This window comes from Excalfactoria chinensis, chromosome 6, assembly GCF_039878825.1.
Source record: "Excalfactoria chinensis isolate bCotChi1 chromosome 6, bCotChi1.hap2, whole genome shotgun sequence".
Classification (NCBI taxonomy): domain Eukaryota; kingdom Metazoa; phylum Chordata; class Aves; order Galliformes; family Phasianidae; genus Excalfactoria; species Excalfactoria chinensis.
Window position 1 is genome coordinate 21,711,213 of NC_092830.1, and position 26,253 is coordinate 21,737,465.

Sequence of the window (26,253 nt, forward strand, 5' to 3'; positions counted from 1 at the left end):
AATCAAATTATGATGCAAAGTGCAGTAATTTAAGTTGCTGCCTTTGAACATTGCAGTTGGTGAACAATCAAATCGCACTTACTTACAGTGAGACCGTACACATTATAAGCAAGGGATTCCAGTAGTTTTATTGAAGTAACTGGGGTTGCTGCCAACCTAGGATTTAGTTTGATTGGGAAGGTGAAATGCTCATTTGCTCCATAGGGTTTGCTTGTCTAACAGGCTGTCCTCTGTCAGTAACCTGATTTTTTTTGTGCAAGGACTCAGTTGCTGTCTTACAGAGTACAGCATCATGTGGTGTTCCTGGTGGGTGTATGTTTGAAGCTTTGGGCTGCTTTTGACTTTTCAAAACCCGATTATGAGCTGAATATATACTCCATGTTTGGGCTGTATATTTACAGGCCCTTCTCTGTGCAATGCTAGGTCTATGATAAGTGGGAGGAGGCCCACTAGAAATCTACTCAAGCAGGTCTAATTGTACCAAATAGAACGGCTCAGTAGAGTGGAAAATAGTCCTCATATATCTACCCGAAGAAGATAATGACCTTTTAAATAACAGAAGCAATTTTATTTCAATACTGCAATTACTCTGAACTCTCAAATGTCAAAGTGCTGGGTATTTTCAAAATAACTTAATTTAGACATTTATAGCACTTAGACACTGCTAGTTTCTTATCTAACCTAATTATGGGTTGTACAGGAAATTGCAAAGCATCCCAATTAATGTTATTCTTTATAGTGATACATAGAAGTGGCCTTTGCCATTTGCTGTCATCATGTGCACAATGATTTACTTATTTGGGCTTTTGAGTTGGTTCCCTAGCAGGACAGAGCTCTCCTGTTCTCTGACTGATCTTTGAGAGTAAGGTAGGAAGAAATAGGGGTAGAAATGAGTGTAGTTATGTTTGCTTGGGGGATTTGAAGGGCACACATTTCAGTGAAAGCAGAGTGACTTTGCAGGGCAGACTATTTCAGGCATAGATGTGATATAGAATAATATCAGCTGACTGTCAACCCTGTTGATCCTCTCTGATCTGAGCATTTAGGCCAGCATTCTTCACTTACCTCTCAGCCTTGAGATGAATGTAGTGATATTAGGTCTCATTTTTCCTGAGGATAATCCAAATGGATCTATGTTTAATTTCTCAGAGATGTGGAGCTGTGATTAGCTGTGTACTGTATCTGCTGTCAAATATGTCCAGAGCCAGCACAGAAGAGGAAGTTAAAAAAAATACCCCAAAGAAGGTCTCATCTCATGAGATTCTCTGTGTACAGAGCAATAATACACTGTTGTGTTCTTGTTCACTTTCTGATTGTGAAACACTGCTGCTGGATTTTAACCAGAGTTCAAGAATCATTTGGATGGTGCTCTCAGAAATATGGTTTGAATTATGGGTGGTCCTGTTTGGAGCCAGGAGTAGGAGTATATGATCTTTGTGGGCCCCTTCGAACTCAGGATACTCTACAATTCTATGATCTCCTGGTGTTTTATGTAGTCCCAGGTTCTGCACAGCAGGGAGAAGTGTGACTGTACTGACTTGTGTTATTTATTGAAATAAAGAATCTGTGCAGCTCTCAGCTGGAGGCATAACAAAGGCTTTATTTCTGACTTGGGCAGTCAAAGACGGAAAAGCCTCTGAGCAAAGAAAGCAGCAATGCTGATGAGGAGCAGAAAGTTAACATGTGGTGGCAGGAGAGGTAGGGTTCTTGCCCTACCTATTGTTGTGCAGTCAGTAGTGCACATAGCTTTATTTAGCCTCTGAGCTGCAATATACAATAGCTGCCAATGTGCTGAACGGGGTGAGGAAGCTCTGAGAGGGGATGTTTGAGATTCACAAGTTGGAGCAATGGCGTGGAATGATTAGGACTGTGAGAATAGAGGAGAGTACAGAACCCTGTCACTTTCAGTTTTTGAGAATAGGTGAGACCAACCTGATCAACCATGCTGAGTCAGGTTAAGTCAGGCTAAGTTGATCCAACATTTAGACCAAATGGTGGGCTAGCTGGCATCTCACAATCACCTCCGTCTTTATTTTCTCCTTTCTGAGAGGAATAATTCAAATTTGGAGTCTTCAACTTATATGTAGTTTTTCCATCTACTCTACCTCCCAACTACGGTAATAAAATTGAGACGTACTAAATGTGGAACAGAGCACACCGAATGAAACTCAAAAGAACAAACGTTAGCTAGTAGAATTTACAGATTATATGTTTCACTCTGGCAGTTCAAACTGTGAAAGCCAAAATGATCTTTGCACTGTGATGTTGCTTACCAGTTTTGCTTTGGAAAAGTCCTCAAAAAATAAGTAAATAAAAAATCAACAGATTGTGACCTACATATCAGAGGTCATGTAAAATTTCATTTGATTTGAGTCTAACTATGTCAGCAGAACTTGGCCAAACCCTAGCTAAGGATATAAGTTGATTGAACTTCTTAAAGAAACCTACTATAGTGTTACTGTTATTCTAAAACAAATAATTTGCTTGTAATTACAGAAATAATGACATTCCAGCCACACCTACCAATTAGAAAGTTGTAATAAAGAGTGATAAAAACTCCTCTTCCTTGGGCTGCAAAATCAACCCCCACACAGCCTGCAACACTAATATGATTTACTCCTATTTGCTGGTGGAGGATTCTGGTAATAAAATTTAATGTGGGGGAACAAGGAGCATTTAACCAAAGCTGTAAACATCTCTAATTCTGTTTACAGCTATAGGGTGCAGTACATTAACATTTAACAATCCGACACTAAATTGGAGTGAAGCTAATAGAGCTGTATTTGTTAAAATTTCAGCACTGGGCCATGTTTTACCAATGACAACAGAAGGAGTAACTGAAATTGCGTGACTCAGCAGATTTGAACTGCTGTTTAATAAGGTATTAAGAGTCTTCATGGGAGCTCCTGTCGTAAAAAGAACAGTGGACCACGCTCAGCTCTGATACTATTCTGCTTAAGCATGATGGAGTTAGGCCAGAGTGCATACCTTGCATTTCCTGTTAGAAGGAACTAAATCCAGTTTATTCTGTATTTCTCCCAGGTTATACTCGAGGAAATTTTCTTCCCTGTGGTCTTTGAACTGAATTGCTTTGAAACTTAAAAATACACAATTACTTGCAATAGGAAGGATGGTGTCTTAACGTTCTGCAATAAAATGACCTGATACTAGTGAATCTGGATGGACGCTGTGTAAGAAGCAGCTTAGGAGATATCTGCTCATGAAGGCAGGTGTTACTCTAAGTAGTGTTTCCAGCCTCTTCTCTCTCAGCTGTCAGGATTCTGCTGTGATCTCAATCAGTCACAAATGGAGAACACTTAAAAATCATGGAATTTTCTGCAGAATGAAAAACTTGGTTCTCACCTACTGAGATCATCTTGTGCCTTGCATTTAGACAAATACTTGATATATCATTCTCTAAAAGCAATAAATCCTACACAGAATGGGAGAAATTATCTTGACAAAAAAGGTAATTTATTTAGCTCAATTAACTATTACTTTGGGGAATTAGATATAAAACATAAACAAGAATATATAGAATATTAATACACAAAGAATGGTATTAAAATACTGGGAATAAGCTTATAGTAGAGGACTTGTCTGAAAAATTGATGTAATGGCCAGTTTATATAAACATTGCTTTTTAAGTTACCAAACTTGTGAAGTTTTTGCAATTAATTGACCAAATTAGTAATGTGTTAGGGTTGTATTTTTAATTCCAAAAAAATTACTAGCAAGTCCTGTAACTTCCTAATGCTTTCCTTACAGCTCTCCTCTCTGAATATCCAGACTCTGAATGTTACAGTATGTATCCCTGAATGTTTGATGATTCTTTAAGCACCAGTTTTTTTGGTCAATGAATTGAAAGCTCATGAGAGAATAAGGAATGATGCCATGCTGTTTTGGTGGGTGATGAAATTCCTGCGGTAATGAGAAGGTAAAACAAACATCCTTTACAACTCATGATCTCAAACATAAAAAATGCAAATAATTACTTGCAACAATATTATTAATATAAGCTGACTTTAGTTTGGAAAGAATACTTCAGTGAGGAGGTAGGGGTGGGATAGTACTGTACACAAAGGCCAGCCTGACAAATCTTGAATTCTTCTCTTATAAAAGAGGTTTTCAACTAGCATGGAAAAACTGGTGGCTGCATTTTACATTTACTCATCGTCTGCAAGGTAACACTTTATGTATGACATCTAATCTCTATCCCCATTCAAGAAAAGTTTAGAAGTAGTTTTTATGGACTTGCCATCCAAAGACTGCAATTCTGTTGCATGTCCCTCCCTGTAGTGCTGCTACTTTCCTCTGCTCCAAGAAGTGCTAATGGCAGCAGCAGCATGAGAATTCCTTGGAGGGTTCCCAGCTGTGCTGTGAGCCCTGCCATGAACTTGCTGTGCCACTATAAAGGCCTGACCTGCAAAGGAAAAAGGTAGCTGGATCAACTTGATTAAGGGTTTCAAAGCACATGGCCTACCAGTGGTACTCAAAAACCCACACATGCGCTGCTGAATGAATGGGCCATCAGGGGGTTGCTTGTGCCTTATACAGGCCTGGAGAGTACCTGGCATGTGCTGAACATCAGACATTCAGGCATGGGTCCCATGCTTTTATGTCCCTGTTAACTCTGCAGTTACTCAAGGGCTAAAACTTCCAACAGCAGAAAGGAGCTGGGTGTTCAACACCTGACCATGAGTGGAAACAAGAGCATTGCAAATTCAGGAGTTTGGCATCCCAGAGAATAGCCAATTTTCATCAATAGATATCATAGGAAAAGGAAGAATCCCTTCTCAGCTAGCAAGAGGGGGGGAAGCAAGAAGAGCATTTTTTCAGCCCAGTTTCCCATCTCCCAAGCCATGGCCTTTCCGAGAAACAACTCCAGGATAAGTGAGCAGGGTGTTATAGAGTCTGCTCTGTGCTAAGGGACAAGGTCTGCGATTTTCCTTCCATATGAGCAGCTTGCTAGTAGGCCATGGGAAGGAACTTTTGCAGGTTTAGTAGCACCAGCCCACAGCAAGGCCAAAACCAGTGTTCTGGTTCTCTGGAAGTTTCAGATTCACTATCAGACTTTTCCTGTTCTCAACCAGAACTATAAAAACATCAAATCCTGTTAAATGTTCCCAGATTGGTGCGGTTTAACTAGGAATGTTTCCTTTGGATTATTTTGAAGTGTTTGAATTGAAGCACATAAGTGTGCATAGAAAGGGAAGTTGGAAATGTAGAAACCAAACTTTCTGATACCTACTATGAGCTGGGGGGAAGGCAGAAGTAGTAATTCTAGCTTTCCATTTGCCGTGGAAAAAAAAAATCTCAATTTTACTGAATTAATAACTTTACTGATGGGTTGAACAGCAGATATTTGATGAACTTCTGGTCAGTGGTCTTTCTGTGGTGGAGGAGGCTGATGTGCGCTGATCCTGTCATCAGTGTTTCTGAGTTGGCTCAGATGTCCATGTCTGTAGCTGGACTTGTGACATTAGTGTCAAAGACGGAATAAAGATTAGCACTGGAAATGCCCAAAGTGAGAACTTCATCCTCATTAAAATGGAGGGAGTGAATGCTGCAAGGGTGTCTCTGGGCTGTCATTTGTTGACCAGTTGCTTATTCTGTGATTGCATTCAGCTATGTTTTGTTTAAAAGTCACATCAAAATACAAAAACACATGAATGTCAATTAAAAAAAATACGGACATTTGTATGATCTTTATAAATAAACAGCACAGCAAGAATTAAATAGAACACAGACAAAGGACAGTTATGCAGGCATGAACTGTTACAGCTTGTTCTCCTCAAAGAGTATCTGTGCATAGACTGTTGTACTGGGAATGCCTTTGGCTTCCTGAATTGGCTTCATAAGTTCAAGTTCAGCGTATGTTAAATTTTCCTCTGCAATTTTTGGCTAGGAAACAAACAACAAATTACAGTTATAAATAAAGCCATTATCACAGAATGTAAAAGTCACTTTAAATATCATATAAAACAGGGTGTATTTCTTCTCTTAAACATGCTAGTTCTACTCTGCTGCCAACAAATTTACTCTGCAATAAATGTAGTTAACAGAGAAAATAAAAATAACTTTAGTGCTTCACAAGTTATAGCTACAAAGGAGTTGCTTTCGGATTGTATCTGAGCCTTGGATTTCAACTGGGCTCTGGTTTGTCCATAGGAAGTTAGTCTGTGTTCCTCAGAAAAGGGTAAAGTGCAAATGCTCTTCTGTTCTCATGTTGAAGAGTAAGAAGGACAATTTAAAAAAGCAGTTATGCAGTTTGTTGCAGTCACAAAACTATACCTCATAGGAAAGCATCTCTGAGATCAGGAAAGGCTTTCCAGCTGCAAACTGACTCAAAGTTCATAAAGTAAGGTTTCCATATAGTACTTAAGCATTATAATGGGGGAAAGAAATACCAACAACACACACACAAAAAATATTTTCCCAACACTAAGATTCCTTTATGTTTCAGTTACTGCTACCTTGTCCCTTCTGATTTAATGCAAATAATTCCTGTTTCCTTTAGAGGTGTTTGAGTACTCATTATATTCTGACTAAGAAGATAAATATTGGATATTGTCTGAAGCCAGTCCTCCTACTCCCTTGCTTCCTGTCTTTTGTGCTCTCCTGGAATCCTTCCATTGTGCCCTGACAGTTACTCACACTCTTTGTTTCAGATTGTTTCCCTCTGGGTGGATCAGCTTACGCTTTTCCACTGTGAATTTAATCTTAATTCTTCTCTGTAGATCTGATGCTGAAATACTCTGTGCAGCTGCTACTGCAAGTGGTATTGCTGCACTCAGCTGATCTGTACATGTGAGTAATGGTCATCTGGAGGATTCTAACCTAATTTTCATTTGGTTCTTCTTATGTTCTTCCCCTACCTTGCATGGGTAGCCCGACTTGATCTCAACTTATGCTTCTAATTGACTGCTGAGTGCTTCACTGTTGACTTCACAACATTTCCAACTTTTGTGTACTTTTCTGGTACTATGATACAAAATGACGTTCTATGTACTGCAACTGGACCTCATAAATAACACATAAAGTAAGTATTTTTGATCATGTATTGGGAGTGACCTGCAGGTCAGAAAGGCATCCATGCTACCCTGGTTATGGGTTAAAGAGTTAAAAACGCTCTCAGTCATCTGCTGTGATTAATTACATTTCTCCTCCTTCTGGCATGAAAGTATCTAACTTCAGGGTTAGATGGGCAATTGTTTTTGTTTTTGTTTTTGTTTTTAAATAGTATTCTTTTTCAGACCTCAAAAATATACCTGCCTGTCTATTAAGTTGAAAGTGAGCTAAGTTGATGGTGAACATCACAGTAACACCTGCAAATGCTGAAGATTTTATTCTCAGTGTTGCTTAATAGATCTATCTTCTGTTTGAAGTTATTGGGAGTTTTGCTATTGGCTTTAGTGGGAGTCACCTCAGACCCTGAACAGAATGATATGTTGCAAACACAAAGGTTTCTAAAAAAGAATCTGATAAACATTTACAAACAAGCTATTGTTCACTTCTAGATTAAAACTCCACTTTTCCTACAACCAATCCAGTACATTTCTAAAGTAGAAATGTTTTCATTGTTCTGTAGAAATCAGTTGCTGAGGGCATACTAAATCTGTATATGCTTTCCCCTTCATTGTTTAATTGCATTTCACGTTATGTTTCCATTTAGAAAATGCATCGTGTCCTAAAATAGCCACATCAACACCCAACTCATGTAAATTTCAGAACTAAGATTTATGAAATCATATTGTCCAGGTGTTTTATTGTATTATCTCAAAATTGCATTGTTTTCCAGTGTAGATTATCTCTTTATTCTTGCTTTATTCTATTATGTTTGGATATGAAAAATAACACTAGATTCCCCAAAACAGGTCATTGGGCAGTAGTGGCTGATGTGTTGTTTTCATACATTTTTATGATGTTCCTATAGTAAACATAATTTAATAAAGCCAAAGCACACTAAATAAATAATTACATCTAGAAAAGCAATAAAACCAAATAAAATTAGTACTTTCATAAGTGGAAAAGGTACTTCAATTACTGCTACAAGGAACAGCACACCATAAAATGTGTAGAATAATTTCCCTTATGCATATTTCTAGTATGTAATAATTTGATTGAAAATATGAGGAAACACACAGGAGGTTCAAAATTGTGAAGTGTATACAGTTTTCAGCAAAGGACGTGTAATAACAGCACATGGAAGCCAACGCTACTTTGGAGTACCTATGGTAGCCAGGGCTGTTTTTCCATGCGTTCTTCCATACTTCATTTATCAACCACATATTTAATTTAATTTTGATGGTTTGTTTGTCCAAAAGCAATTTTTTTTGTTGTTTTTATTTTTATTTTATTTATTTATTTATTTATTTTTTTGAGCAGGCAGAGAAAGGAAACTAATTCTGTGATTTCATCTCTCATTTGGATTGGTCAGCAGTTTGGCAATGTAAGCCTGGAATCCTGCCACCACATCCTTTTTGGAACAACAATGTGATTTTCAATAAGTGTTGTTTGAGGTAGACTGACACTTGGACAGAAGAATGAGAAGCAGGGAATGACTGACCACCTCTCACTTTCTGTCCTGGCTCTCCACCCAGGAAGACATTGAGATTTCTATAGCTACAATGTCTTTCTCTGAAATAACATTATTGTTCTAAAATAATATTGAAACCATGTCTTAAATAGAGTTCTGTTCCAAAGTGACATTTCTAGATGTAGCCTTTATCTTGTTCATCTGTTTTGTTCTTGTCTTGGGATTGTACCCTTTGCAGAAACACCTATTAGGAAGAGTCGTCATTTCCCAGTGTATCTTCTAGCAAATACAAAATCACTTCCAGTTTAACTTTTATTTATTCCAGTCACAGCTCTTTCCTTGGGCAACTATTTGAAAGAGTTCAGTCATAGGAACATTTTCTCTAAAAGACAATCAGTGAAGTCTGCCACGTAGCTCATTTACAAAAAAGCTATAGCATGTGTGTACACAATTTTGTTTATTGAGTTTGTCCAGAACAAAAGTGCATAGAAAAGACATTTTTGAGTTGAGATTTTAATGGAAATTACTCTGATTATGTCCTGATTATGACCAGATGGATCAATTTTGTTCTTCTTAAGCTTAGCTGGGTTGTTTTTTGGCAGCATTTAGGATGTTTACTGTGAGCAATGTCAGACTGAATTTTTTACGTTTTAACTTAGACTACTTCTATCCAAATTCAGAACTAGGTATAGAGAAAGAAAGCAAACGCTAACCTCATAACTTTAACTTGCCTGGAATACAAGTCTGGAGGGTTGGAACTAGGTGATATTTGAGGTCCCTTCTGATCTAAGCTATTGTATGATTCTATGAAAAACAACTGCTGCCAGCTTTCAATTACAAATTTCTATACCCTCACTGTTTGACTACTTTACCAGTTATTGTGAAAATGGCAAAACAAACATAAGTTTCTAATTAAAAAAATATATGGATACCTTATCAAATCTAGTTTACCATCAAAAGTAGGCAGGCAAGGGCTCACTTCCCAATTCACTACAGCCTTAAGTGCATCATTGACTACTGCTTCAGACATTTGCCTAAGAATTCTGTCTCCAGGTAATCACATGTGATGGAGTTGTTTGGGGTGTGATGCAGAATGACTTTAACAAGGGATGAGGTTAAGAAGAATTTGCTTATAGAGCAAATTGAATTATTGCCTTACAGAGGGGAACTTCAAAATTGACTTCTGCAGATGTTTTGAGGAGCTGAAGCTAGATCTGTACGATGAATTATCCCTCAGAAATGCAACTGCTGGCCAGTAGGAGCTCTGTTGTATCAAGAGAGCCATTGTGTTCTCTGTGCCAAGGCTGAGAAATATGACACTGGAAAACTCTGGAGTAGGAAGCACGTCTTTTAGTGGCACTATCAAATTTAAAATGTGATGGCTTCTTTCCACTAAGATGCCTGGTTTTTAATCCCCAGAAGCAGCTTCGTCACTGGAAACAACATCCACAACAATTTGGCCCTTACAGCACCACATCTACATTTTGCTTTTGAATCCCACAGAAGTTATGATAACAAAGTCAGAAACAAAGATGACTCACTAAGTCCCATTGAAACATTTATTTTAAAGAAACAGAATTCCATAAACATAGGGCTGGTCGTATCTATATGGAGATAGTTCATCTTTCTTCAGTAATAGAGTTAGTGTACCTGGCAGAAGTTTGTCCTGACTGCTTTAACAGCTTTTACAGAAGAGTATTTCCCTTTGCTAATGTGTTATGCCGCTGTAAAAGGTGGCAGAGTTATTTCTTGATTCTGAACCAAGCCAACACGGTTCAAATTCAGGCTGATTTCTCCTTGTCCTTCAAAAAGGCTCAAGGACTTTACTCTTCTGGTGAGACATGGTTAGTGCTCCAAAGGTGTTATCACATAAAAATCATCTGCTGTGGGATTTTGTAAATATACAAATCTAGCAAGGGCTTTTCTGTATTTATATAACCTGTTCTTTCTTGGGGGTAAAGGTAGTAATGTGGGACCTGGATGTGAAAGCAGACATAGCTCAACAGTTTTGAATATGACTAGTTCTGAATTTCAGCCTGACAGCGTAAATGATCTCATGAAGAAATAGACTTCTCGCACCTTAATGAGAGACTGCTGAGGAGGGACTGTTCATCTGACAGAGAAATAAATTATGTGGACTGAATGGAAATATTCAAGGATCATAGGGAGCTGAAGAAAAAAATTTTCTTCATATATCATATGTACAATGTTACTTAAAGTCTGTGGAGATCAATAATGTGGAGAAACAGGGATCTTAAATTACAGACTCTTACATGTTGTAGAGGAAACAACCTTTTGCAGAGAGTGACCTTTAATTTAAAATCATGCAGGAAGGAGGGAGACCTGATAGTTCTCTGATCGAGAGTCCTAGAGGTTACTGAGCAGTATTTAATTTTCCTTTTCTTTCTTACATGAAAGATCATGTTGAGACTTATCAGGAGTTCTATTTGTTGCACATAAAATGACAAGCCCAATTTTCCTAGCTGGTATGCTGAAAATGGTGTAAGACTGGTTCTGAATAACGTACTGCCTAATTGTAAGACAAAGAGGGAAAGAATGTGTTAATCATGCATAATAATCTTGCAATGGGAAAATTTGCTCCTGTATTCCTATGAGGCTAAAGTTGTAGGATAACAGCCTGGAGCATCATTTAGAATTCACAAATTCCTCTGCAAGCAAAAACCAAATGGAGCTTCTCTATGTATGTTTCAGGGTTCCCTGAAGCAATTCTGAGACTGCAGATCATTCAGTTTTACACCTAGTCCCTTTCCCAAAAGGACTCCAAAATCACCGCTTCAGATATGCAGGAGGTCTAGTTGGTTAATTGTACAATGGAAAACATACTTGAAACCTAAAAATCAAAATGATTTTTCAGGTGAAGGAACATTCAGCTTCTGGGCAGCTCTAGGAGCGCCTTTCTTCGTTGCTTGATTTAGGATTGTACACTTACATAGAACACTGAGCTAACTGTGATATAAGCTTAATTTGGATGAATATATGCAGATGCTGAGAGCGAATTGTGGCATTCTCCATTCCATAGGTGTCAAACACAAGTCAAGTTCCTGTCCAAAACATCTTCTTTCTGCCTTGCAGACACAGCAGAATCAGGACAGCTGTGCTTTGGATAAGTTGTTTGCAAACAGCAGGCCTTCAGACACACTGCTCACTGCAAAGTCAGCACTTTCTGTGCAGGGACTGACATACACTGCCTGGCATGCAGCACGCTGTCAGCACTTAGCCTGCAATGGTAAATAAGAATGGGATTTTTCAAAGCTGGGGGAAAAAAAAAAAAAATCCAAGCTTCCTATTTGACACATCTGTAAAAACTGGGAATGTGGATTTCTGAGATGTCACCAAAACAACTCCCAGAAATTTCCCTCAGTTGCAGATAACCTTTCCTGTTTCCTTAAGAAACGCTTACATCATCATCATAAGTCTCAGCATCACGTGGCACTGAGCCACCTGTGATCTGGCCCCTGCCAGGATAAACAATGTTATCTGCACCGCATGGACTGCATGTAGTGATGCTTCTTACAGATAGCTCAAATACAGTTACTGAAAGCCCTCTGCTTTAGAAGACAAACAGGACCAATATGTGTTCTGTGATTAATGGAACTCAGATGCTCTCCAGTAACAATGCAGGAGCAGTAAAAGCCAATTTCTGTGGACCGTGTGCTTTAAGTTTACAGCTGTATCAAAGGAACTAGGCCCAGTGGGATTATTTGTAACATGGAATAAATTTATTTGTTTTCAAAGTGGGATGACTATCTGACTTGTCTGTGGAATAATTCCTGTCAGAATTCCTTGTCAGGAATAATCCCTGAATTCTGCCTTACCTGCGCAGGCTTTCCTTTCCTTCTAATTTAATGTAAAGGTGATGAAGTCAACAAAACTTTTACTCAAGTTTGCAGTACTTGGTATAACTTGAAATCAGGTTCTTTCCATTAGCACCAGTGAATCTCACAAGAACTCCTATGTCTGGTGGTGCAAATGTTTGTGAAAACCTTCCCATTTTGATGTTCAGCACCTGAACCTCTTGGACTGTGACAACTAAGCTGCAGGAGGCAATGAAAGATTTACCAGAAAATACGGTCAAAGAAGTACAAGACTTGTATCTACCAACTCAAAGGGCTATATACTTAAGGCTGTAGCTGAATGTTCCTTAGAGAGAAGAATTTGTGGGCCTCTAGAATTTTCTTCTTCCTAATGACTCTCTGTGCTTCTTGCATGCTATAAAACCCATCCCTTTTTGCAGTTCATCATCTCTATTTCCTCTGATCTGTATACATTTCTCACTGATGTTAATAGAGAATGACACTGATGGGGAATATTTTTGCAACAAGGGGAGCATACAATTGTTGTTCTGGCTAAAGCAAAAGCAATATGACATAAGCAGAGTTTTTAAAAGGCTTTACTCAAAGCTGTGCAATTGAACATGATATTAGGTTTTCTCTTTTTGTTTTTAATTTTCATTGAGATTATGTCCATATTTTATCCAGGTTATTGTATTCTTGTAAAATTATACTGCAATCCACTCTAGCATGTTAACAACAAAAGAAATTCTCTGGTTTATTATAAACATCTTTCAAGAAACCAGAAGCACATGTCCTCTGGAAATAATTCTGCCGGTATTTAGGTTATTACAAAAAATTTCCCAAAACACTGGAATTATTTTGTAATGTTTCCTTATACTCAAGCTTGTTTGCTTAGGTTTTCTGGAATATTCTCCTGGTGTGGTACTTCATTGGGCTGCATAGGGAAGCTGAAGAAGAAGCCCTGAAACTCAACAGTCTGAGTCTCTAGTTCCAACTCTGTGCCATCTGTGAAAAAAGGCCCAGTACTGACACCAGCTGTGCAATCATTACTGCTGGAAGGTAAGCAATCTCTTATCCTACAGATATTTGGCAGGATGGCAATAATATTTTTTTCACTCCAAAGAGGACTGAAAATTTAAAATCTTAGAGATTTTTGAGGATTAAAAAAAAAAAAAATGACCTTGTGCCCAGGAAGCCAGGCTGTGCCCTGACCATGTGTAAAAGAGCAGGGAATATTCTGTGACAATTGGTGGGAAGGTTTCCAATCCCAGTCCTCACCTGAAAGCGAGCCCATCACAGAGGCACTTATGTTACTCACACAGCATAACTTTAGGCACCCACATCCACCCAGATGCTGAAGTCAGGGAGTTAGTCACCCTCTCCACTGCCAGCGAAGGAAGAAAGTATCCCCAGAAATGTAGAGCATCTGGCTGGGCTCCTGCTCCAACTCACCTCAGCATATTGACTCCAGAGGGAGCCCTGCAGGGGCTTAGCCATGGATGCAGCTGAAATAACTGCTATATAGCTTTCTCTGCTACCCCAGATATCTTGGCCAGGTGCTGCTATGTTACATCTGCTCATCTAGCTGACTTGTCTGGCAGATATCCACAGGTGTTTATGAACAGAAACTCACACCCAACAGAAATCAGATCCAAGATTTCTTTTACCTTATTATGAGCTGCAAACATACATTTCACCCCCTCAGCTTCAGCTATTGCTGACTTACACCACTATGGGGCAGAATCCAGCCCCCCTCTTTCTGACTTGAAAAGTCACAAAGGCAGCATGACAGCACAGCTATGATCTGTTGGGGACAGACGTGTTCTCCAGAGCACCAGCTCCCAGCAGCATGTGAAAATCAATAGCAAGTTTCTTTTAAGAACAAGCTAAATCTATAGGTACAACAACTGCAAGAAAGTGGGAAAATGCAATCAGTGTAACCTGGGGCTCAAAATGAAAAGATCCAAGATAATTCATCACTTTACGAAGTCATAGAATTACAGAATGGTTGGGTTGGAAAGGATCTTAAAGAACATCCAGCCCAGCCATGGGCTGACTGCCCCCCACCAGGTCAGGACCCAGGGACACCATCCAGCCCAGCTTTGAATGCTTCCAGGGATGGGGCACCCACAGCTATCCAGGCAGCAGTGCCAGGGAGTGTTACTGTATAAAAAAAATACTTTCATGATTTTTAAGCCAACTCGCTTTTTCTGAACGTGGCAACATTACAGCAATTACATTGAGAGAAAAGAATATGAAGAAAATGTCATAGAAAATTACTTACCAGGATCAGTTTTCTTTGAGGTTTCAAGAGCTTGGGCTTAGGAATATTGGCTATTGGAGCTGTGAAAATAAACATTAAGGGGGTCATTTCATATTACTGTAATTCACTGTCATTTTTTAGCATATGCATTAACAATTTATAAATCACAGATGTATAGTGGATTGGGAGTAAATAGCTGTAGTTACACTTGTATAAGACCTTAGCTATATTTCAGATAACTCATTTTACAATGAAGCATAGGGCTTATGAATTGGGAAAAAAAAAAATAATAAAAATGTAAGATTCAAGGATCTGATATGCAAAAGATACTGTTTGTACGCAGAAGCCAGGGTCAACACAGCTCTTGAGAGCTGGTTGCTTGTGATATTATACACAGAAATCTTCCAGCTCCTTTTCCTCCCCACTGTTGGCAGTACCCTGTCACCAAACACACAACTCTTCCCTCCTCAGTGTGCCCAGCTTTGAATTCTCTCTGCATCTCTTTTCTCATACCTTTTTCTGGGATGGCTGGTGGCAGCTCTGCTTTCTCTTTCCTTTTCTTCCCCTTCTTAGGCTGCAGAGGGGACATGCTTGTCACACTGGTCACGGTCTCCCCTGAGCTGCAATGCAGAGGGACAGGTGAAAACAGTGCAGTGACAAACAGTGCCAGTAAATTCTTGCAAGCAGACTTACTGCCTTCCACTTGTGCAAGTCCCAGCCCGACAACTTGGATTCTGACCTGAAAAGCCTCTGAGAGTGCACTGCAATTTCTTGCATTTCTTCAGTCACTAAGATCATCTAGTCCAACCAACAAATGTATGTCCCAAAGTCTGAGACAATACAACCTGCTTTGAATATTGAGGGGCTTGGATATGCAGTCAGGTTGCAGTGATTTGATTCTGTCACCATATGCTAGCTTGCAACTAATGTGAAACAGAATCATAGAACTATTTGAGTTGGAAAGGACCCCTAAAGGCCATCTGGTCCAACTCCTGTGCAATGAACAGGGACACCTACAGTGAGACCAGGTGTTCAGAGTCCCATCCAGCCTGACCTTCAGTGTCTCCAGGGATGGGGCTTGGTCTGCCATCTCTCTGGGCAGCCTGTTCTAATGCCTCACCACTGTTACTGTAAAAGCTTTCTTCCTTAAATCCGAGAAGTTCTTTACAATAATGGTAGTGATGTAGGATGGCTGTGGGCATGGTCCTGGCCTGTGCTGGTGCATTACACCATGCAGTGAGACCCTGCATACAGACAGCACTGAATTCTCTGAATTTTAAGTCATTTGTCCCAAGATGCTGTTCCTCTCCGGGTTCTTTTGCATAATGAAGCATTCTCTTTTTATTAATAGAATTAAATATTCAAACTGGGCCAAAGTCTTAATGAAAGTTGAGATGTCTCATCTATTGCCCACACAAGAACAACAAAATAACAGGCATTACAATTTTACACAGTTGTAAATCCAAATGAATATCACTATCATAGGTGAAATCACTCTGGATTTACGCTTGTGTCAATTAAAAAAGCCAGTGGTTTGCTGATTTTGCTGAATTTTGTTCCTTGTATTCAGTCTAAAGCATAAGTTTTTTGCCAAATTTCTTTAAAAATATGTAAGAGGTAAAATATTTTCAAAATTTATAAACAAATCATATCAATTATGTAAACTGAGGGTTGCATTAAAGTAATTTTAAAGTCTGCCTGCCTAACTGTGAACCTATCCCACAACAACCATTTGTTTCTCTATTAAAATCAAGATGTTCAATTGTTTTAAACCAGCAGGAAATGAAGCTGTCCTGCCTAGTTCCATTGCTCAAACACAACAAACTGCAAAGGACAGAGAGCATCAAAATGGGGAGGGAAATGATTTTTTGTTTGGTGGCTTTGGTCGTTAAGGCAGACATATAGCCTAAAGGTACTACTGTTCTAATATTAGTGCTTTTAGCATGGTATATGAAAAGGCTCAATGCCACTTCATTGCATTCCTTATTCCTGTTTGGATGCTGAAAATGCAAAGCTACAGAATAATATATTTGTGGCTTACACTTTTCTTGTATGTGCCAGGGCTGTACAGGGTTAACTGATTCTGGGAGATACAATAACTGTGCTTGCTGTCTCCCAGCTGAGCTCCTCAAACCAAACAAGAAGGCTCAGAAAAGACTCCTTGGCTCTGAAACACTGCATCTTTGTGAGCTCCTCTTGTTCTGTGTTAAGGAAGAAAGTTACTTTTTTATCTTCAACTCCTCCTCTGGCCTCCCAGCTTCTATTTCAATAGTGTCACATTGTGCATTTCTTGAAGCATCTAATGAGCTTTTAGAGTGAGAAAGAGACAGGAGTTTGGGGAGAAGAAAGCCTGCAGGAGGTTGCTGAAAGCTGTGTCACCAAGACTGCGGTTTCCTTGGAGGTTGTGGCTGGTAATTCTGGAGTACACTATCCCAAGAGCTGGCAAACTGCTCCTATTTGGTCCATTGCTACCCTTAAGATGTGGGACTATTCCTCTGGTTGTCTTGGTCAGCTGTTCCCTCTTATCAATGGTCCGACAAGGATGATCACAGAGGTTGGAAAGGACCACTAAGGCCATCTCATCCAACGATCAGCCTATTACCTCCATGTCCACTAACCATGTCCCCCAGTGCCTCTTCTTGAGCACCTCCAGGGACAGTGACTCCACCATCTCCTTGGGCAGCACAGGTGGATTCACACAGATGGCTGCATGGAAGAGTGCCCAGGGGCTGCTTGCTTGGTTCTGGTTCAGTGTGGAAAACTTGCTCCTATGCTGTTAGATCAGTGGCATGGGACCAAGGCATTGGGAAGAATGGCTTGGTGAGATGAATGCTTTTTGCACCTCAAATTATTTGTCTCTGGAAGAGCAGTGGCAGAAGGACTGGAGGAGAGCTCAGGCCAAAACAAATAAATTAAGGGCAGGAAAAATATCCCATTTTCAAAGTTACACCTCCTGAGGGTTTCTTTATCTGAATGCTGGCAAAATGATCCAGTAACAAGGCAGATAATAAGAAGGAGGATATTTAAAGGAGCATATTTTTTAAAAATCTCAGAAAATAGAATTAAGTGGTTAGGAAAACCCAAAATAACCATGCTTTTTATTTAGTTATTTATTTTTAAAATGTGGGAAAGAAATGGATTTGGGAGAACTCATTTTTTTTTTTTTTCCTTTAAATTGTTATTGGTAAAATAGTAAACGAAAGCCCAAACATTTGCTTTGTTCCGCTCAGGAAATCTGGTTTTAATTTTCTATTCTGCTGAGGGTATTTTGTGAGGCCTGGGGCAAATCACTTAGCTTCAGTTTCCAATTAACTGAGGCTACCATTATGATGTCAAAACATGAAATATTTTAAGTTGCTTAGGTATTACTGCAGTGGGAGTGCTGACAATTCTTAGACACCAAACTAGTCATGTAATTTTAAAACTGGATTCTAACTGACCTTGAAATATTGCTAGGGGAGTTGGAGCAGAGTCTCTCTAGTCCAGACTGAGCCCTTTTGACTGGCAGGAATCCCATGCAAATATGTTCATCAGATTGACCTGGGTTCCAAGTCTGAATGTTTTGAATTAAGAATTCAAATGTTTGGAATTAAGTTCCAAGACATGCTAGCTTCTAGAGGAATAGCAGGTAAAGATCTACCTTCAGTGTGGGTAGATGAGGCTCTGTTACACATCTCATATCCTCTATCACTTCAAATTGTCTCTGAACTTCTAAACTCTGTCACTGCCTGACTATAGCACTACAGGTGCACTGCTGACACCTAGATAGAAGTGAGCAGTGCCCAATACCAGCTCACACAACTGCATCTCTTTCCTTTTAGTTGCTTTACCTACAGCAGTAACACATCTGAATGAGCCATAATATGAGATCTACTTGGAATTCAGGGTTTGTGATGCCTTGAAGCACACGCTTGGCTAGGAATGAATGGACACAAATGTTTTACATTAGATACGGATCATAATGTGTCTAATATCAATTACAAATTTAGGTATGAGAACAGTCCTAATATGTTTTAAGAAATTGATGGTTCATGTTTGGAGTAGAGACTGAAAAATAATAGGTAATAAGAGTGAAACAGAACAAAAATCATGATACTAATAACACATTCATAGACACTTATTTCAAAGCCCTGAAGTCAGTGTGCTTTCAGGGAGAAATGAAAACTGCTGAGTTCTCTGTACATTTTTGGTGTGGTGCAATGGCTGGTTAGGGTCACAGAACAAAGATCTTCAATGAGTAACATGAAAGCTTCAGTTTGTACTGACCTCTCCTGAACTCTCTGTTGCCTTTTTTTTTTTTTACTTTGCTTACATCTGAGTGTTGGTTAGATTGAATAAAGCCATTATTTCATGAGAGAGCTCTAAAATTTACACTAGTTGAGCATCTAGGACATGCTATACTTGGCAAAGAATCATTCTGCTAAAAAGATACTATGAAAAATAGTGTCTGTGATACCAAGTGATACTGGATTTAAACTACAGTGCTAGAAACATATGGTTTTTGTCACTGAAAACTGGGAAACAGCTGTTCTTTCAAATTATTATGATGTATCACTCTTTAACCTTTTTTGTTTGTAAAATATGTTAGTCATCTTTCCTTTACTGCTGGTCCAGCACAGTTATATCGCAAGAAGCTATATGTTGGAAATCAGTTTTATAGCACAGTGCAATCAAAAACTTGGCAGTCAGTACTATTTAAAGTGATTAATTACTGCAAGAGAAACAGTTTTTTCCATCCCTTGGAGTCTTAAGCCAGGAACAGAGTAGGCCTAGAAAGTCTGATTTGAGCCCCAGACCGGGTTGCAGGATTTGTTGGGTCACATTGTGGTATGCTTTGTGCAGGAGGACGGCTTAGGCCACTGACATTTGGTGAGGTGCTGGAAAACCCTGAAAGGCCATACAGGATCAAAGCAGGCTTCTGCAAAAGGCAATTCTGACTGTGAAGGAAAGGCCTGCCAGTAAGTCAGGCACTTTGGAAAGCTTTACTCATCTTCTCCAGCATACACAGAAGAACAGAAAAATAGAATGCCTTAGGTTGGAAGAGGTCTTAAAGGTCATCAAGCTCCAATCACCTGCTATGGGCAGGGTTGACACGCAGCAAAACCAAAAAAAGAATTGATACCTTGGGTTATTGTAAAGAGAACTGTAATCTCTTACCTGTTCTGGGGGCATTTCACCAGGTAATGCTTCACTGTTAAAGAAAAGAAAGACAGAAAATGTGGCTTCCCACCAACACAGTTTATAAGTTACAAATGGACACTGCAGGTAGACCAGTGATGCTGGGACTGGAGAGGTGCCACTGGGAGAGCTGCCAATCAGTACTGTAAGTAGTAGGATTAAAGTGCAGTCTGTCACAAAGCTATACTTGGGATATGCAAATGTATCAAATAACAAGAACAATCTGCTGTGGAAGTACTGGGCAGCTCACATTCCAGTGGTCAGCCCAGCCAAGAGACGGCTTGCTAAGGAAAAGAACAGCAAGCCAGTAATTTTACTTTGAAGACTTTTATTTCCCTTATGGTGCCTCTATTTATTTCCAGAAGCCCAAAATAAACCATTCAGCCACAGGAGACACTGCCATTCCTAATGCAGGCTGAGCTGCAGCCTCAGGCATACAGGGGTTGCCTCCTGGGATCAGACTGGAGATCTGGACCAGCCAGAGCTGCCTCTGACAGCACATGTGTGAGAACTGCCTAAATCCCTTTGCTTCATAATGCTTTGAATCTGTAGCCCTGAGCAAGGGCAGCTTTCCTCCTGCAGCCTTTCAGGAGCCAGGGTTATTGAGATGCTCTTCTGTGGCTTTGTGGTTTCTGTGTTCTGCCCAGTCTGGGCCACATGCTAAGCACAGAGAAAGGCAGGCAGGAGGAGAGCCTCTGGTTCTTCTGGTTAGCTTGGGCCAACTTATTTCTTAGAAAAAAGAAAAAGAAAAAAAAAAAAAGGGTGCACCCTGTGTAATGCAACATAGATGCACACACACCATCTATCAATTTTCTCAGTTCTTACAGAATTATGCTCTTCTTTGCAGGAAATTTTTCATGTTTTCTTACCTCAATTGTCCTATCCTAAGGAAGCTGCATAGCCCCTTCTGGGCTGCATTTCAGACTTAAAGGAAAGGGGAGCTGAGAGCACTGGGAAAGGGGGCTAATACAACAGAGCCAGGTCTCTGTGTCTAGGCTGGCTAAGGCAGGGCTTCCATCTATCTCTGTTATCATCTCCAGGTGTACAGTTAGGACAGTAGGTCTGATCCATCAAGAGATACCATGCACACTGTTGGAATGTATTTGACCATTGCTAGGTATGCATGACTTTATTCTGCCATAGAGCAAAAGCTCACATCTTTTGACTCAAGGACTGTGAAGAGCAGACTGCTGTCTGCTCAGGGTGGGGATTGGGGCAGGTGATCCTTTTTGTGGTGTTAGGGCTGAGAAAACGGGAGGATCTTGGAGAAAAGGTGGGAGGAGAGTGGAGGGAGGTGTAGGTGTGTTTATGTTTTGTTTCAGGTGTGTTCCCCTGATAGAGTGATTAGAGATAGTCAGAGAGAAGCTCTAATGGAAATATATCCAGCAGGTGAGACAAGGAGGTAGTTTTGGTTGTTCTAGGCCTCTGACATAGTTTTGAGGAGAACAGCAGAGCTGGGCTTCTCTTGAAAGGAGAGGAAGGTGATGAAAGCCATCACTTTACCAATGGTGGAGGAAGAAGGAGGTACAGGCGGACAAGGATAGAAAGAAGGTAAGATAACACTTATTCTAACTGTCTGAATGAGAGAGCATTACTGTTTTAATTCCTTGCTGCTTAGTGGGATGGTGAGCCAATTAATGTGGCTCTGGAAAATATCTGATCAGGTGGCCCTGGGCGAAAGGCTGCATACATATATATGTATATATGTTGAATACTGAGTGTATACATACATATTTGCTATATATGTAAGTGTTGAATACTGAGTTCCTATCTGCTAAATCTTATTCTGTTACATTTCCATTCAAACCATGTTTAATGCCACCAGTGTTTACTGGATAATGCTCAAAATCTAAATAAATTTTGGTTAAGTGGGCAATTATTCAGGTATTAGGGTAGTGAAGAAAGAATTTAGCAGTTCAGAAGAAATTACTTTTTCTCTCTTGCATACATTTTTTGTACTCTATATTACTTTTATATTTAGCTTCTGGTGGCTCATTGTGAAGAGAGATACTCCATGCTGCTCATTCACTTATGCCAGAGTGAATAAACATAAGCGGAAACAAAATCTAGCCCAATGTTGACTGGAGAGAGAAAAAAAAAAAAAAAAAAGGATAAATCAGTGCTTGTGGCTGCAAGGTGACTCACCATGACCAACACACTTAACTGTGGGTACTCCCTTGGCACAAAACCTTTGTCATCATTTAGCAGGGTAGGAAGAATAACATTGATCTTATTTCTTCCTCTTTGGCAAGCACTGTGGCTGGGTTCAAACAGAACTTCAGTTACACTACTGAGTGTACTACTGGGAAAACGGAGCTGCAGCCTGAAATACAGCTGTGGTCAGGCAAGGGCTTCTGTAGAAATCAATGTTCTGGCGTTCTGGCTTATGTGTCTTCTCCCTTATGTATCTGAGTCACACATTCCTCTGTGGTACGTGTGAAGTGCTGAAGAAGCAACATGTCATGATTCTCTCCTGTCATTATCAGGACGAATCACTAACCAAACTCTTTTTTTTTTTTTTTTTTTTTTTTCCAAGCTTCTGTTTGGAAATGGCCCTTTGCACTCTCCTCTAACATGGTGGTTTCTAAGTGTGCAGACATTTCAGTTCTCCCAGTGTGAGGTCTCCAAAACATAGCATTCTTAAACAGAAATGAAAGCAGAGCTGCCACTGGTTACACTGTGGATCTGAAGTAGCAATTCTGATTCTAACAGGGCTGCTTTCAGGCAGGCTTAGCATCTTTAAAAGACTGTCTCTGAGGAAAAGAATGAAATAGTAGTCCTTCATCTTGAAAGACTACAGTAAAAACTGCACATCTGAACAACAAAATGATACTTTAGGTTCAAAGCACACTACAAATGAGTGCTAATAACAGCATTCATTTTCCCAGGCATGTTGACAGCCGGACAGGTAGGGATGAAGAAATAGAACACAAGAAAACCTCTAAACGCATCTGCAGAAATGCCATTCCTGCACAGTTTTAGCTAGACCTTGTCAAATTGCAATTTAATGGTGCAGCACTTACTCTCTTTGAAAGAAGTCATTACAACCTCCAGTTCATGTTTATGAAAAGTGGAAAGGTTTTGGAAAGTCACATTCAAATTTAAAGTGAAATAGCTATTGAAGGGGATCAAAATGCCTTTGTTCTAATTAATCTGTGGAGGAATCCAATTTTTGTCTGACAGTAGAAAAGTGGTCTTTCCTTCCTACCTTTCCCTTTGTGCATTTTTTTCCACCCTCCTTCTCCCCTCTCCCTCTTTGGTGTGGGTTTTGCAGCCAGCAAGGAAGGACTTTTCACTCACCTGCACATCTCCTCTTGTTCAGAAGTGACTGACAGAGAATGACGAGTGTAAAAAGGAGGACACTGATGATTCCTATTGAGCACACAAACACTGCGTACACATAGAGATCTGAAAGGCAAGCACAGGGGAGGCTCAGTGCTGCAGCTGTATGTTTCATGCTTACAAGATAAAAAATGTTATGTCAACAAGACTGAAACAGCATGGCCTGAAAGAATTAGGGTAACTGTTCAGAAGCAATTAACTCTCCTGAAATTTTCATACAGTATCTATTTGGATGAAATCTCCATAAGCAGTAATAGGTGTATTTATGAGGGCTTGCTTTTGGGAAGGAGAGAGCTGGTTTGGTTTCTTTGTTTGTTTAATTTCCTTCTTGTAGTGGTGGTGGTTTGGTTTTGGTGGGGCTAACAGAAAACAGAACAACTTAAGCTGGATTATTTCCCAGTTTAAACAGCTGTACTGATTAAAAATAATAATAATAATAATAAAGAAAATACTGTTTAAAAGTGGCACTAGGGAGAGATGTGAGAGTGCTGAGTGACTGAGGAAGAAGGAAGGAAGGAAGGAAGTCTGCAACTGTCTATTTGAGTGCAGCACTGGCTGGAAATTATCTATATATTTTCTTGTTGTTTTTTTTTTTTTTTTTTTTTCAGTCTAGAGCATCAGACTCTCTTTATGGCTTTCAGTCATTTTCCATAGCACATTCTCACCTGAGGGGCCAGGATTTCTACCAGCAGAAGGCTCAGATGACTTATTTTGCTTTTACTAGAATTCTAAATAGTACACTTCAAGGATGCTATACCCATTAATGTCTTGAAATGTCCTTAGGGAAGTATATTGGCTTCTTTCCTGCTTTACAGAGAGGAAACAAGGCCTCAGAGGTCAAATGTTCCTGCAGAAAATAGCACTGCTGGAACTAGACCCCTGACCTACAGCTCTGTGCTTTGTTTTCAGCCTATCCCCCCATACACAGAACAATAGAGTCTGTAAGTTGTGGTTTAAACAGCAAGGCTCCCCACGGAATGGTGTGAGCAGAGACTGGCAGGTAGCATAGCAGTATGACTGAACACCCAGCTGCTGCTTCACCAGTGTTCTGTGCTGGGAGGGAGAGGAGGAGGAGGAGGGAATCCCAGCTGAATGCACGTTCTGGATTTCCAAGTCTCTTGGAGCAGATGTTCCCTAATCTACAGAGAAAATACTGCTTGCCTTGAAACTCCAGGGAGCTTTACGCAATGCAGAGAAGCATTTCTAAGGCCAGTGGGAACACACAGTGCTGGGTACCTCTTCAGACATGCCCATCACCCCTCTGAGTAAGGGTCTGCATTTGTATTTCACAATCAGCCAGGCACTGAGTATTCCCCTGTTGACTGTAATAAGCATGTAAGGAACTAGAGCCTTCCATTCTCATTTTGCCAGCAGCTGGTACTCTTTGGGTTGCCTTCTGAGGCACAGCCTGAGTTGTACAGTGTGCAAAAACAGGTACTGCAGTGTTTGGCCAAGCCAATATCTTGTATGCAACCAACAGCAGTTAGATACATCTTTACCTTCAAAAAACTTCCAAGCTTCGTGTTTTTTCTTGTAAGTGGGATCATCAGAAACTTTTGGTGAAATAACTGAAAAAAAAAACAAAGAGGACATAACAAGAACTTAAAATACAGAGTGTAAAGTGTTGGGATTGATTGGAGTAAAGGTTGTTCTGGCTTACGCATCAGCACACTAAGACAGTAATTTAACTCACAGGATAATTAACTTTCAATGAAACACTTCGCTTATAAAATAGCATTATTGAAATTTGTTCTATCAAGTCTCATCTGGTTTGGTATCCCCAGTGAGGGCTGTATGGCTTGTGAGATGGGATTCCTTCTGTCATCTTATGCTGCAAAGATGCAGCATGTGGCTCTTCAATGCAGTTAAATGCAGTGAAGGAGAGATAAACACACTTTTTAAAAGCCCAGATTTTAGAACAATGGTGGCCACAGTCCTGTAAGATCTGTAATGGCTTTGTCAGGATGGTTTGAGTATGCCAGGGAAGAAGCTGCCATTAAAATCATATGTGGCTATTTTTATTCCCACCCTCTGTTCTGTTACCCAGAACTACTGCCTCTAGGGCTATAATTTGTGTGTCCATCCTAAAACCATCTACTTCTCAGAAAGGAGTTGAACGATTTTTTTGCTTAAAAGAGCAGGAATTTGTTTTATTTAAGAAATCTTCCTAATGCTGTAATCTATTTCTAAAAGAAAAAACAATCAACTGGAAATGACAGCTTTACTGAAGGACACAGCTCTGAATATTTCCTGAGTACTGACTTTCAGCCAGACAAATTAGGCACTGGTCTTTTAAAAAACAGGGAAGTCACTCTGACAATGCTTGGCACTGAAGCGATCTCTGCAAACATGGCAGTGATTCTCCAGCCTCAAGAATGACTTTCCACGCCCTTGATTTTGCCCAGCTTGCCTTATTTCTACAGCTCTTGTGGATGTCCTTTGACAGGTTGTCTCTTCCCTGTAATTCCAACATCAGCACCCAAATAATCCATCAAAGTGAAAGTGATGCTCGTGAGTTCTTTTTTTTCCTGCTTCCCTCAAAAGTTGACTTTTGTGTTACACCTTTTAGAGATACACAGATAGAATGCTTGCGTATTTGAGCTAGGAAGCAGAACACTTCTTACACTCAGTATTCTTGGCTTAGCAGCAGAAAAAGACTGTGTCAAACACTGTAACTATATAAACTGCTCTGTTACTGCCATATCAAAGACATTGCCTGCTGAGAGCAAAATAGCTTATGTTCTTACCTGTGGAAATTGCTGTGCCTATTTTGTGGGGTTTTCCTGACATGTGAGAAGAAAGTTTGCATGCATGCAAGTTGTACTGACTCGCTTTTATAGCCTAGAGGAGAGGCTGACTGAAATGACTATGGTCTAATACAGGTAACAAGGAAAATGGCAGCAGGTTCTGCACAGACTTGTCCTCCCTGAAGGAGGAGCAGACTGCAGAGCTCTAGGCAAACAGATGAATGTCAGTGTTGTAACAGCTGCACAACCCAGTTCTAGAATCCAAATGCTCTGACTGCTGGATCACTGTCCAAACCCCTCTCTGCTCTATTCAGCCTGACTGTATATGCATACTGACTTTTTTTATGACATCAGATTAGATGATCTCAT

General features: G+C 39.9%; 1 protein-coding gene across 2 annotated transcripts in view; it reads right to left on the reverse strand.

Annotated features, from left to right (window-relative positions):
• Positions 1–1,581: 1,581 nt before the first annotated feature.
• Positions 1,582–26,253, reverse strand: part of VSTM4 (V-set and transmembrane domain containing 4) — a 34,355-nt gene continuing 9,683 nt past the window's right edge. The window contains exons 3-8 of one of the 2 annotated variants that reach the window (XM_072340177.1): positions 24,637–24,705; positions 23,096–23,203; positions 19,775–19,808; positions 15,131–15,237; positions 14,639–14,697; positions 1,582–5,904 (exon numbers count right to left, since the gene is read on the reverse strand). In XM_072340177.1, the coding sequence (XP_072196278.1) occupies positions 5,779–5,904; positions 14,639–14,697; positions 15,131–15,237; positions 19,775–19,808; positions 23,096–23,203; positions 24,637–24,705 (503 nt within the window). In that variant the 3' untranslated portion in view covers positions 1,582–5,778. Of the gene's footprint in view, positions 5,905–11,734; positions 11,779–14,638; positions 14,698–15,130; positions 15,238–19,774; positions 19,809–23,095; positions 23,204–24,636; positions 24,706–26,253 lie in introns of those variants that run through there. The other variant, XM_072340178.1, reaches the window with a different exon arrangement.